The sequence below is a fragment of the Nyctibius grandis genome, chromosome 4 (genome assembly GCF_013368605.1).
Source record: "Nyctibius grandis isolate bNycGra1 chromosome 4, bNycGra1.pri, whole genome shotgun sequence".
Classification (NCBI taxonomy): domain Eukaryota; kingdom Metazoa; phylum Chordata; class Aves; order Nyctibiiformes; family Nyctibiidae; genus Nyctibius; species Nyctibius grandis.
Genome location: NC_090661.1, coordinates 85,828,305 through 85,842,572, shown reverse-complemented (window position 1 = coordinate 85,842,572; position 14,268 = coordinate 85,828,305). Strand labels below are relative to the sequence as shown.

The following is a 14,268-nucleotide window of genomic DNA, read 5'->3' as shown; positions in this document are numbered from 1 at the left end:
TCCAAGTGAGGTTCCTTTCAAACCACTGACATGGTGAAAAGCTTCTTGTATCACATCTTAAACCTTGGGTAATTAGATTGGTTAACGGACTGTCTGGTAATCTCCTAAATAGCATTTAACCACATAGTAAGGCAGGGAACTAATTTTTGCTGTGGTACGTTCGACCCAGCTTTTGACCTTTGTGATCTTCAATAATAAATATGCTCAGGCTGTACCTTTCTGTACATTCTGAATACAGTAGATGTGCAGTCAAGATAGCAGGGTGTATTAAATCCTATGTGTTGCCAGCTTTGTCAGCTGATGAACCCCCTGGGTACCTGGAAATAAAGCCAGAATAGTGGACGCTTTACACAAAAGCCACTATGGAGCTTTTCTGCTTCGCTGGAGCAAGGATGGATACGGGAATTGTGAGCTATTGTGCTCTCCCTGGCTTGCTAAAGTTACAAGCACTGTGTGACACAAACATGGAGAGGTGTCAGTGGAAAGAAATGTGCAAAATAAGACACTCTGAACATAAGAGCGAGAAGCTTGGTCAGAAGAATGAGCAGTGATGAATGGTTCATTTTTCAAAGCAGATATTACATACTTAGTGCCTGCTCTAGAGACATCTTTGTGTTACAGGTGTATATATATGATGTTGAAGGTTGGCTGAACATCAGCTTTAGATAATACAGAAGTGTACTAGCATAACAGAGGGAATCAGACACCTTCTGCTGACTTACTTAGTCTCAGCATTTGGCAATGTGATCAAACTATGCTAGAAAGCCAGAAGAAAGTAGTCCCCGTTCAGCTAACGGATTGCCAGACTCACAGATCTGTGTGCATCTGAAGTGAATGCACAATCCAGGGCTTTGAATTAGAGCTATACAACACAAGTGGGCATATGAGGGCTTACGCAGACATAAAAGCATGTGTTTTTGTCCACATGTTGGGCTTGGAACGTGAAAAGGATTTTTTTATAGTCATTTGCAAAGTGTAGTCACACTGTTCATTTCATGTAGAAGGCCTAAAGATGGCAGAGCGCGCGTGTGTTAGTGGTGCATACTGAATGATGTACTAGCTCAATGCAGAGCATTTTTACGCTATTTAGTGATTCTGTAGTAGTGATAACACTGACAAAAGTTTACACATCAACTGAAACAACATAGAAGTGCCTCAGTGTAGGAAGTGGTGGTAAAACACAGCTCCTACTCCCTTGGGAACTGGAAGAGAAACAGTTTTGTCAGCTTGGGAGCAAAATAAACCATTTTCTATAAATTACTCTTCATGGTGAATGTGCCATACAAAAAAAAAAGGAAACATGAATGCTTTAATATTGTGAGAAGTTACAAATGGCTTTAATCTGTAAGATATGAGAGAGAAACCTTGATGGCTGAGTAGGTTTTCTGATATATAATAAAACATGGCTCTTGGTGGAAGATTTTCCTGTAATTAAAGCATTTATAATGCCTTCTCCCTTTCTTTGATGTCTTATAAAATACAAACTCATGCTGCAGCATTGCCCATCATGAGCGTGCTAATAATGGCCTCTCTTCTCCAGTAGCCTATTTTCAAATAACTTTATATGAACAAAATCATTGAAATCATCAACGAAATAAAAAATTATGAAGGTTGGATGGACAGTAGCCACACCTGTAACATGGTTGCCTAAACCTTACATTCTGAGCATACTGAGCTGAAAAGTGTCTGTGTTGCATTCTGACTCCTCCAGAAATGATGAGTGTGTGTAGTTGTAGAGGATGCAAATCAATTTCTCACTACTGAATTACGAATTCTGAATGAAAGAATTTTAGGATTTTTTCCTGATGGTTATTGTTTTGAAAACTGATGCTGATAAGGTATCAGTTGAGCATTAACAATTTACTTTGCTGGCAGCTTTCCGTCCCCGGCCATTGTTAGGAATTCATTAAAAAGACCTTTGATTAAGCTTTCTTTCTGAGCTGGCTGGAGAGGTTTTCAGTGAAGCTTGATTGGGGAGGTGGAGTGTTGGCAGGAAAATATTTTGATCTAGAAAATGTGTTAGATCTGTTAAGAAAAGTATTTTGTGTTTAAGCTAAAGTTTTTCATCAAAACTGAAGAGGAATGTGTGTTCTTCACCCTCAAGTACTCAGCATATCCATGGGCTCAGGGTTCAAGCTGCTTACCTGGGATGCGAGGAGCAGAGGCTCATGGCCCTTCTTTGGATGCAGATTCTGGACCTGAATCTCAGTATACCTAAACAGAAGGAGACTATAGGTTGAAAAGATGTGAATATGCAAAGCTCCCTCTTTCCCTCCCACCCCTTACACCTGTAGGGGCTGTGACAGATCTATGCCCACCAACTTTTTGTCCTGCTGCACAACAGTGCATATGTTGTTATCCCTGACAATTTTAACAAACTCTAAGGAGTATTTCCTGACAACTGTATCGTAACAGAAAGCGAACATACGCTTTGGAAGCGGTTGCTGGAGGGACGGCGGAGGCAGCGCTCCGGGAGGCGGCTGCGGGGAGCAGCGCTGCAGTCGCGGGTTATCCGCGCTGGGGGGCGCTGTTGCCCGCGGAAAGGCCGCGCAGCGCAGCGCGGGGGGAGCGCGGGGAGCTGCCTTGGACCCGCAGCCTGGCAGAGCTGCCAGGGGTGCTGCCGAGCAGTGCGTCTCCTCGCCCTCAGGCTCTTGCAGTAAGGTGAGTGAGGATGTGAGGCCCGCGGATTTATCGCGTTTTTCCCGCGCGGTAACAATTTATTTTAAAGTGAGTGAAGGGGCTGCCTCTGCCTGCCTGTGCTCTGGTTACTGTTCTGCTTCCCTCCTGCTGTCCTGAACAAGTTACCGACCCTTTTCCCCAGCACCCTTTTTCTGGTGGGAGGCTTAGCATGCACTGGGATGTTGCCTTTTCTCTGGCACAACAATAATCCTGCCATACAGAGGGGGAGAAGAGGAGGAAGGAAATAGAAATTTTGCCTCTGCTGCTGTGACATTAGTTTCAGTACATTGATCCTGTTTTTCCCTCCTGCTAACTTTTCCTCCTTTTCCTACCCACTTAGTGTTTTGCTGTTTACCTTATAGCTAGTACCTAACAGTGCAGCCTGGGGTAGGTGCTTGTGTCTTGTGCTCATGTGGAATCTATTTAAGACCCTTTGCGGGGCCTCATTCCAAACTATGTGCCCTTCAACCTAAACTCTGTAGCAGGAGTCTTGGTTTTTTGAGAGACCCGTTTAGAATCTTGTAACACATGGGGAAGTTTGGCAGCATCGTAAGCTGAGTGAAAAAAGCTGGGGTTGTATGGCTGAATTAAGTACAGAAAGGATTTGCGTGTACTTTGTCTTTTCTTCACGTTGTACCTTGCGCTGACAAAGAAACCTGAGTGGGCCGAGTGGAAATATGTGATAAGTGCTTTGCGGTGGCTAAGCCAAACAGCTTGAAATCAGTTTCTGGAGAACAAGGGTCTGCCCTCTCTGATGCACGAGGATTCATTTTTCCGAGCACGCTCACTTGCTGAGGCTGCTCAGCACCCAGCTGGGGTGAGCCTTGCCAGCGGAGCCCGTACCCCCGAGCGCCAGCAAGCAGATGGGCTGCCGAGCCCGGAGGGCTGCGCTGCCGCTGCGCCAGGCTCCAAGGTAAGGTCTGCTGGCCTTGCGCCTTGCTTGGACTTTATGTTGCAGGATTTACTAGTAATAAGAGTGCAGAATTCCGTTACTTTTCCTTAAGGGACTTAAGGATATTTCTCTATGACGTAATCTGCAGGTAAAATGCCTGTTCTTTAAATTATAGCTTATAGGCAGCAGTCATTCTAAAACTTCTTGAGACTTCTCATGGCTATTAGGGATTAGTCAGAGGAGTGTCTTTAGGGCAGATGAGCAATTTCTGTCAATCTCCCTTTAGGCAGATTTGGAATACTTTATAGAATAAATTCAGTCCCTGCATAGTTCTAATAAAACAGAGAATCTCGTATCACATCTGGGAGGCTTAATTTCTGATTGTAACTACATAAATCAACAGAAAGCATCTCTCACAAGAATATTTTCAGACCCAGATGGTGATTGAGTTACAAATACATTTTTCATGTCCTTATTGTGAAATGGAGGTCAGGTTAAAATACAAACAGAAGATTGAAATGAAGCTTTTGGATATAGATCCTCATCCATTAAATTAGTGTCTTTCACTGGGTTTTAGTTTCACTACATTTGACAGTCTGAATTAATTGAGGTCAACAGAACAGTCCCATAACAGCAGAAAATCTGAATCTATTTCTAAACTGTATATGCAACAAGTAGAGTCTTTGAAGGCCCTACCATACCTGTCTCCAACAAATAACTTCTGATTGCCTGAATAATAGCGCAGATAATGTTACTGTTTCAGTAAACTTGAAGTCTAAGAAGAGAGCAAAATCTGCACTTCCTTAAGAGCAGAATCTCTTGAAAATAAAATAGTTGACACTGAAAGCAAACTGAAGTATTAGGAGAAGCCCATGCATAGTTCAGAAAAGGTCACTGCTAATTAATAATTTTTAATTAATGAGAAGCAAGGAAATTCCGTCTCCCATTTTCCCCCATCAGATTTCTTTTCTGAATAGCAAAGAACTAAAATTGGCTGAACAAGCTAATAAAGTCATCCAGGAAGTTGAGCTCATTTCCAATACTAGAATAAATGCTGTACCTACAAAAGAGGTGAGTTCATAGGAAGCTGATGGCAAGCTCTGTTTCCCTAAATGTTCAAAGCTTTGTATGTCTTTTTCTAAAAGCACAAAAGAAGTGATGTCTTAGTGGTTAAATCAAAACCTCCATCGTTTACACCTAAAATACTTTTAGCAAATTAGAAATGTTGGGAGTCAAGCCTGCTAGCTTCTGTCTGCTGTGTGCTTGCCTGTGGTCAAAGGAAGATCCTTTAAAGGACATAGGTCTAACCAGTGGGTCTTTTAATTACATAAGTTAGTTTGATACTTGGGTAAAGGATGATTTCCATATCATGTTGCTCAAAGAGCTGTTGAGATGTGGAGTGAATATTGTAATAAGGCAATAATACTTGTCACTAAGTATCTGTTTGGAAGCACAATGGGACTTTACCTTGTATTGTTCCCAGCAGCTGGGGGATACTTTGTTCCTCAGAAGTTCTTGGCTCAATTTTGCATCTGTTCAAGTCAGGTGGATTTTGCTGTGTCAAGTAGATACAGGAGCATAAAGGAGAGCATGACCTCACATTAGATGGAGATAAGTCACAGCCACCGCATTAAGACTGGGAGCATAGCTTAGGTCTCCTTAAGGTTTTGACCTAGCCTGTTGTACACCCAAGGCATCATTAGGAAAATGTGTGTTTGCACACATCCATTACCCACCAAACATCCACAGGTCAGACCTGGGGCTTAGGTACACGTACATCTTTTGTAGCGGTCGCATAAAAAAATCAATGGTAGGTTGTATCTCCTTACCTATAAAGGCAAAAGGATAACAAAGGATGACATAATTTAAAATTAGTAAGAGACAGCAGTTTTTCAAGTGTGTGCACTAAGTGGAGTGGAAACTGTTCCTACCCTCTTTCTCTGAATTCCGGTGCTAGCTCTGCATTTCTGCTTATTTTTCATATCATACAAGTCTCTTGTAGAGCTCCAGTGATTACTGTGGCCAGCTACTCCTGTTCTGAGATTAAAATATTTATACCAATTCTGTATAACAGGAAAGGCAACTTCCTCTTAAAGGCACATGTTACTAAGTAAGAAGGATTTCTGGTGGGCGGAGCTAGCCCTTGAGCAGGCTAGATAAAGGCTTGCAGGATTTACAGACGTCTCAGACTGCGATCAGCATGAACTGCAGCCTGCCAGACAGAGCGCTGCTCAGCTATGCGATGGATGGACAGCGGGACAGGTTGTGCCTTCAGTCTCTTTGGGACTTTGTCACAGCAAGGGAGCCATTGATCAGGTCACCATTTTTTCCAGTGCTGTTTTCTTTTGCAGCGTACATGGCTTTCTGTCTTCCATATATTGCACTGGACTTTTTAAGTACTAGACTACCAAACTTGAGAAAATACAAAATCCAGCCGCAGAACTATCCAACTCTTGGAATGATGGTGCCGTGCATTATTCAAAGTGTGTATCACCATGTTGTTTTGATCTTCCCGGTGACGTTTCTCCACTGGTACTGGAGACCAATGAATCTACCAGTGATAGCTCCAGAGCTGCCTGAGGTCTTGCTGAAAGTAGGAGTTTGCCTGTTTCTGTTTGATTTTGAGTACTTCCTGTGGCATTTGCTTCATCACAAGGTGCCTTGGCTCTACAAGACCTTCCACAAGGTGCATCACAAGCATGTGTCAACGTTTGCTCTTACTACACAGTATTCCAGTGTATGGGAATTGCTGTCACTGGGATTTTTTGCTGCTATCAACCCAGTGCTCCTCGGATGCCATCCTTTGACAGAAATGATTTTCTTCCTTGTAAACATTTGGTTGTCAGTGGAGGACCATTCAGGATATGACCTTCCGTGGTCAACTCACCGACTTGTGCCTTTTGGTTTGTACGGTGGAGCACCACATCATGATCTCCATCACCTGAAATTCAGATCAAACTATGCTCCTTACTTCACCCACTGGGACAAACTCTTTGGGACATTCACAGAGTCGCATTCTAATTAAGGGTATTTACCTGTGGATGAACTCTTATTTTTTATACACTAAACTGGAACATTAATTTTTCAAAGACATACAGAAGATTGTATATTTGAAGCTGCCTATAAAAGTAATACCTATTTATAACAAATCCTCTTAATATATGTATATTCATATGTATACTTGGAACTGCCTATGTTAAATGACTGCAAATGGGACTGTAAATATCTGTTGCTTAAATTTGTTTGAATCAAAAGTGTAAGGGAAGCATTAAGAGACATTCTCTCTTCTTTCCTTCTTTCCAGCTTTCATAAAGCATATATTGTATTACTGTGTGATGTTGTATACATACGCCAGAACAATGTAGGATGATTTATGATGTAAACAGAAAAGGTACACATCATGGATTTTGTGGAGTATAATCTGCCAGAGCATATTATTGCACAATGATGTTGTAAAATATTGCTGCCAAACAAAGCTGGTTGACTAACTGTGCAATAATTTTGATATTTATATTTTAAACCTTGATGTACAGTTTGTTTTTAACAGAAAATAAATATCGTCATTCTTTTAAAAATATATTCTGTTTCATTTTATTCATTACTCTGTTTCTATTAAGGACAGGTATGATTCCTTTTGCATAGGTGTCATTTATTTGAGTTTCAAAGTTTCAGACCTTTCTTATTGAACTATTGTCATGTTATTTCAAAAGTGAACCATTTACTTTTTCTCCAGAATCACCTGTTATTTTTAAACAGTTTTCAGTTTTGTAGAAACAGAATATTGAAGAATACAGTTTAAAAAGCCATGGTGAAATTTCGTTATTACATTTGTGAGAAGCTTGAATAATTTTCACTAAATTTAAGGTGTGAGAGCAGAACATTAAGCAGCCCTTAATAAAAGGTAGCATTGGTCCTTCACAGCCACATCAACTGTTACTTGCATGCAAAAACCTAGCAAGGAATATAAACAGGGTTTCTACAAAATAGATGATTCTTTCAAGCAGATTTCAGAGGAATAGAATCAAACTTTTCAGGACCCTAAGCCATAGAACAAAATGGCTACACATTGCTAGAAGAACAGTTATACATAAAATGTTGCCATGTAGTCTCATAGAAGTCACACTGAAAAAAATAAGCATTAAGAGATAAGCAGGTCTTCCATGTCTCCTTCAGCAGAGATCAATATGGACTTTTTATGTCCACTACATAACATTTTAATGCTTATAATGTTCTGTACTGTATTACTAATAAACTTCTTAGGATAGTGATGGGAACAGAGAAAGTTCAAATAACATAGAAAGTGCGTAACGAACACTTACGCATCATCATCCAAAAATGTCTTTGTCGTTATGTCTAGAGGGTTGTGTGACCTTACAGAGGCTGTTTGTCCAGGAGAAGAGAGAACCCTTAGTATTTCCAACAATGTGAACTTAGAAAGGGAACAGCACTTTTGGACACTGCATCTTTTTGATAACAGGAAATAATTGTGATAAACATCTACATAAACAGTACAAAATGCTGCAATCTTAATACTTAACTACCCCCTCTGCTCTCTGGATATGTCAGAAAAGCAACCCTTCTTTTCAGTGGTAAGAACATGCCACATCCTGAGAGCAAAAACTGCGACTTAAAAGAATACGAAACTGGAATTTTTGCCATGCATCTATTCAGCTGAAAGAAAGAATTCCCAATCTTTCTGGTGATTATAATTTGAAGTATTTTGGGGTGTGCTACAAAGAGAAGGAAGTATGCTTGCTTTTTTTTTTTTTTCTGCCAAATGCATGAGGCAAAATACAGTCTCTGTTTTTTTGGAGCTGTTTAGCCATTTTGAGGTATCCCAAAGTTACCCTTTCAGCTCTAGAAATCCCACTTAATTCAGCCTGGCAAAGACTGAGATTCTGACGGGGGTGCTCTGTGGTTTCAATGGGTTGTACCTTATACTATAACTATATATTCTAACTATACACTGTAACAGTCTGTTTCATGTGCTGTTGGCTCTCTAAATAATCAAGGTTAAGGCCAAATGGTACTTGGATATGTTGCTATAGGAAGCCTATGAGCAAATCCCACAGGAAAGGTTGTAGCTGAACCTATGGGGATTATTCCACTTTTTTGCATGAAGCTTAAGAATTGATATAACAAATACCTCACTACTGGAGAAAGAGTCCTAGTCAGCTGCAAGCAAAACATGCTTTGTCTTGTCAAGTCAAGTGAGATAGTCTCATTTGGCATTGACAGCATAGAGTAACAGTGGTCAGGATGATCAAAATAGACAATGGAAGGAGGCAATGTACTGCGTGATGCTCCTGCCTACTCCTCTCTCCCTCACATCCTCAACGTTTACATGACTTCAGACACACACCAAGAATGCATTTCCTCAAATATGGAATTGAATTTCCCTCCAGGTTGTATCTGTACTGAACCTCTTGCCAGTCAGACCTGGAATCTCAGTTTAAAGGCTTGTTATTGCATGAACTTGGAATATTAAAAAAAACACCAACCAAAGAAAAAATAGTTGTCATATGAAAATTTGACTAGTACATATCTGGAATGGCTTGTTTGAATTCCATGCTAGAAATATCTGTACTTCATCATGATGACATAACCCTAGCATACCTTGTCCCTATTTCTCCAATGCCTTGAAGATAACTTTGGCTCTAAACCGTGAGGGGTTGAAACTGTTTGCATATTGTGTGTACTTTGAAGCACTTTCTGTAACAGTGTACTATAATATAACTTTAGGTGTATGTATGAGAAAAACTCACGAGCAGAAGACACAGAAAAACATGTAACTTCAGGCCTTTGCAATTCAATGAAAAGCAAAATCTAGACAAAAACATATACTGAAGATAAAGCAAATAAAAGTTGTTTTTTTTCCTGTTTTTATTGAAAGTTCAGCATATACTGTACAACTGAGCGTAAGAGCACAGCGAGTTCTGTGTGTTGATGGTGCTGAGATTTTAAAACAGGATTTTACAGATGTTACTTCCTATATTTGCATTTCCCCATGCCAGACAAATGGAACGGCATGACACTCTGTAGTAAGGGTTTATGTCAGAAAACCAAAACCAACTTTCTCTCTTCCAAAGTTCTCCTAGCTTCCTTCCTCATTATAATGTGATGTGATGCGCCACACAGACTTCCTATCTAATTTGCTGAAAGCTAATCTGTTGTCATTTGTGAGTAAACAGAGGATGTTTGCACAGACCCTGAAGCTATAGAATGAGATTTTTGATGCTGTTATTGTGCACTTGATATGTTTAAAAATCCTAATTTAACAAAGGTCAAAGAAGTAAGATTTTATGCATTTCTCTTTGTAACTGTATCTTAGTTCTTAGGCACATGGTTAAATATTGAACTCTTTGTCTGATCTTACAAATTGCAGGAGTTCCCAAATTCTCACTGGCCATTTAGCACTATACTTCTCTTGAAATTTAGGCTGAGTCTTTCAAATGATACCCGGTTTGGCAATTTTGAGGTACAAGTATTCAACACTGCAAAGGGACAGGTTTTTGCTTAATCGTGCTGAAAGCGTGCTCCTCAGGTGCTTCGGAGAGAGCGTATAAAGTTTAGAACCATGCTGAGTCAATACTCACTTCTGAAAAAGGCTTTGTCCTTATTCACGTTGATCAAATGCAAGTATTTTACAAGGGAAAAACAACACAGTAGTAGAATCATAGAATCATGGAATGGTTTGGGTTGGAAGGGACCCTAAAGATCATCTAGTTCCAACCTCCCTGCCACAGGCAGGGACACCTTGCCACTAGACCGGGTTGCTCAAAGCCTCATCCAGTCTGGCCTTAAACACTGCCAGGGAGGGGGCTCTACAGTCTATGGTCTACAGCTCTGATTTCTTATGATTTGAAAAATAATTTCTGTCATTAATGGATTTAGTGACTGGGTTAATCTAGTGTGTTATCTGGATTAAATGAAAACCTGGTATCTCTTTGGGCTATCAGACTATGCTATCTCTAAATTAGTTTCAAAGCAGTTTTTAATGACAGAACACTTAACTGTCATCCATTGCCCCTCAACGTTATTGGAAGGAATGAATAACTTGGATATAGCTTTATCTTAGTGGACTCAGCATTCACTTCAGCAGTTTTACTTATTCTTGCTTTCATGAACAAGTATTAAGCTTCCACTATTACCTGCCTACATCCATGCAACCCTTTTTGAACCAGTTATGGTTCTGTATCTGAAAAAAACAGTCATCTTGGACTCTCTCAAAATACAAACCCCCTGGGGATTTATTCCCAGATTACTTTGGTTGAGAGACTAGTCAGTGTGAGCCTACTATCCCATTTACATGTAAACTGCATCTAAGAACCTGGCTTTGTGTGCTGGGCTTGGCTGATGTGCCAGTTTGCTCAAATATTTAGGCTGGTCCTGCATTGCTCAGTACAATCCAACCTGAAAGGTCTTTGCAGCACAGTCTGGAGTTGTGTTTGCAGTATGTTTTTTCTCATAAAAACAACTGCCAAACAATTGTTTTCCAGAACTTAAATGTGTTTCTAATTTATGGAAATGTGAAGTTGCTTAGGACACAGAAAAAACCCCACACCCCCCACAACCAATCATCACAAGCATTCCAGACTTTAAAGGGAACAGAATTAATGCAGAGGGGCCTTTAGCTGTGGAAAACGATGCTGAGTTATTTTAATCCTTCGTTTCAGACTTTCTTCTTTTTAAAAAGAATATTTGTAAATCTTCCTAATCACCTTGTCCCCCAAACTACAATGATTGCCAAGATCAAGGCTATAGGTGTGGACAGGGGGAGGAGAGAAAGGAGAAAGTGAAAGGAAACCGATGTGACTGCGGGCGCTTCCATCGCTGTCCCTCGGTGCAGCGCACACTACCCGTCAGGTACGGACGGAGGGCTGCACTGACATGTCCTCCCCACCGTGGCACAGATGCTTTCAGCCCTCAGGTTCTTGCCATTGGAGTGGTACAGACTCCACATCCGCACACAGCTTTTCCTTTCTGTTACCTAGTTCTTTCTGGAAATTCCCACAGCAGCAAAACACAGCAACCTGCACGAGGGAATTCCGCCTTTGGTCAGCACAAATGCAAACATACTTTTGTGTCATCAGGTATAAGATTAAGTTACAAAAACTCTGCAGGCACGTGGACTGGAGTGCCTCTTCCATGATCGGTTTTGAGATAACAGGTTTTACATGTGGGAAACCAAAAAGCTAACAAACCAAGCTGGATGGTTAGTAAGCCAGGCAGGCAGAGACATGACTATTTTGGTTTCAGTCTATTGAGAGAAACTTCAAAACTACAGATATGTGATTTGGAGAGATGTGGAAGGATGTGCTACCTATACTTCCAGGGAGAGTTTAGATGGCGGGTACTTTTATTTCTCCTCAGAACTAAGCAGCAAACAATTAATGGGATTAAGTAGCCCAAAGTCTAGGATGAGCTATAGAAAATCTGTTTTTAAGGTGAGCAAGATGTACTCTCTTTATCAAAAGGATATGAGAAAGCAGTGCTAGAAATTGTATTGATGTAAGGCTGTTTACACACCTCTTCAGGCATTCACAGAAGCTGTGGAAGATTATACCCCTAAGAAAAAACATGCTTGGGTAATTACAAAGCCTCTTTAAGTGATTTATTTACGAAACTTCTGGAGCTAGTCTAAATAGTTGACACAATGGAATTTGTCAAGCTATCCAAAAAAATGAACCTGGGAAATACATGGGTGCTAAGGGCTGGAATGATTTAATACCATGTAAGCATGCTCCTCTGATGCTTGCAGCTTAGAAAACATGCAAGCTCAGAAGCGGCCTAGTCAGTTGAGCTTCCAGAAAGAGAAAGTGCCTACGAGCTGCCTTCTCTCTTTTTTTTATCCTAGCGATCTTCTCCACTGGTATTCTCTTTTCGTGGTAACCCCAAAGTACTTCCCTTGAGCAGCTGCTGACAACATACCCTCCTCCCTTAAGAAAACTGGCTGAGTGCTGGCAGCTGCTTTGCCAGGTTTGAAGGTTTTTTTTCACTTAGGCAGTCAGATGACCACTCCCTTGTGCCTGCATAAGTTGAGAACCCGTAGTACATTTGACACACACATGTCCTGCTGCAGAGGCTTATCCCTCACAGCCTGTCCTGGAAAACTATATCTGAGAAGGCAAGCACTTGCCTCTGTCCCTTTTCCTCTCCTACTCAGCTCCATGCAGGCTGTCTTGCATTTCAGGTGTTCTCTCTCTAGGTCTTTCCCCCTGTGGGAGAGCCTCCTGCTACCTTCCCACCTGCCTCTCTAGAACCTACTTGAACCCAGCTCAGAGGAGCAGGAGAGAAGGCTCTCACCTCCTGAATCCTAGTGAGGAATCCAGGGAGGTCTTTTTGGCTGACTATGCTTGCTGAAGTGACCTTAACTCATGGTGGACTTTCTGCTGTGTAGTAAGTGTGTTTGTGGGTGGTGGTGGTATGCTCCCATGTGTGGTTTCTTCCCTGGATGCAAAGTAAGTGCCAGGTCCTCTGGTAAGGAAGCTGAGCAGACCGATGATGTGTGAGGGGAAGAGTCTCTGGGGGGTCTGTGCCCAGGATCAGCAGGGCCATGCTGATGTAAAGCTGCAGGACGCAGCATTTGAGAGCATCAATGTTTCTCACCAGAACAACTCCAGTGTGATCAAGCCCAACCCAAAGCTGGGGCCTCAAGAAAGTAATGGCTTAGTATCTCTGCTACTAATGTGGTGAGGAAAGCAAAAGAATATTTAATTACTCGTTCTGGGGGGTTGATTGTTTCCAGCTAGTGTCTTTCCTCTGTTTCCATGGCCATGGCTCTTCCTGGATTCAGCAGTGTTTGATGCTTCTTGCGATTCGCCTGTGGGGAATTGCTTTTCCAGTTTATGTTATCTCCATTTCGTATTATGTAGTACGTGTGTTTCTGAAGCCAGAAAGCTCACGCAGAATCACTAGCTTGCAACTGGCTGGTGGACAATTAGTCTATGTAGCAACACTCTTTTGCAAGTGCCACAACTGATAGTTTACTATTTTATGTGCTTTCTAGCAAATCCTGACATCGTGTTTATAACCAAACCCCCCTTCCCACCACTGTTAAACCTAGATCCTAAGCCTACTGTTCTGCTTCTTTTTCTTTCTGGAAATTAATTGCATAGTTTAGCTCATATGGTATATGCATCTTTTTGATTTTTTTTCTCTCTGTTTGTGACTCAGATTTGTATCCTGAGTAATTGAACCATTTTTTAGAAGAAGGAATTTCATTTCCCTCCCCACTTGGCACAGCTAGCAGAAAAGCACTGTTTTTCTCTGAAAGCTATGGACAGATAACAGAAGAGCAGGGCATGTGATATGTGGAAAGGCACATGCACTCAGCCATATCAGCATAACAAGCTGATTCTCTGTTTTATTTCCTTTGCCTGTTGAGCTTCAGCTTACTGTTTTCCTGCTCTCCTCTCAGACCTCGTGATCATAGGGTAATGGGATAAATTAGTGTTCATGTACGAGCATCAGTATTGTTTCTGGAAGTTAACCATCATGATAGAGCCTAATAATTTGCAGTTAGCACTATTTCAAATACTATTATTTATAACGTAATTTTGAAGCCCTGGCCAAACTCTAGGTGCCAGGAGCTCTACAAACACAGAGGAAAAAGCTGTCTCCCAGGAGGCTATAGGCATAGTATGGACCCTCTGCATTCAGAAATTACTTATAACACCTGCTTCTTGCTGCCAAAC

General features: G+C 41.2%; 1 protein-coding gene across 1 annotated transcript; it reads left to right on the top strand.

The window, feature by feature from the left end:
• Positions 1 to 5,651: 5,651 nt before the first annotated feature.
• On the top strand, positions 5,652 to 6,991 carry CH25H (cholesterol 25-hydroxylase). The gene has a single exon (XM_068399696.1). The coding sequence runs from the start codon at positions 5,772 to 5,774 to the stop codon at positions 6,594 to 6,596; it is 825 nt and encodes a 274-aa protein (XP_068255797.1). The 5' UTR covers positions 5,652 to 5,771; the 3' UTR covers positions 6,597 to 6,991.
• Positions 6,992 to 14,268: the final 7,277 nt, after the last annotated feature.

Coding starts and splice junctions, on each gene's coding strand:
- CH25H (XM_068399696.1), top strand. CDS start 5,772: ATGAACTGCAGCCTGCCAGACAGAGCGCTGCTCAGCTATGCGATGGAT.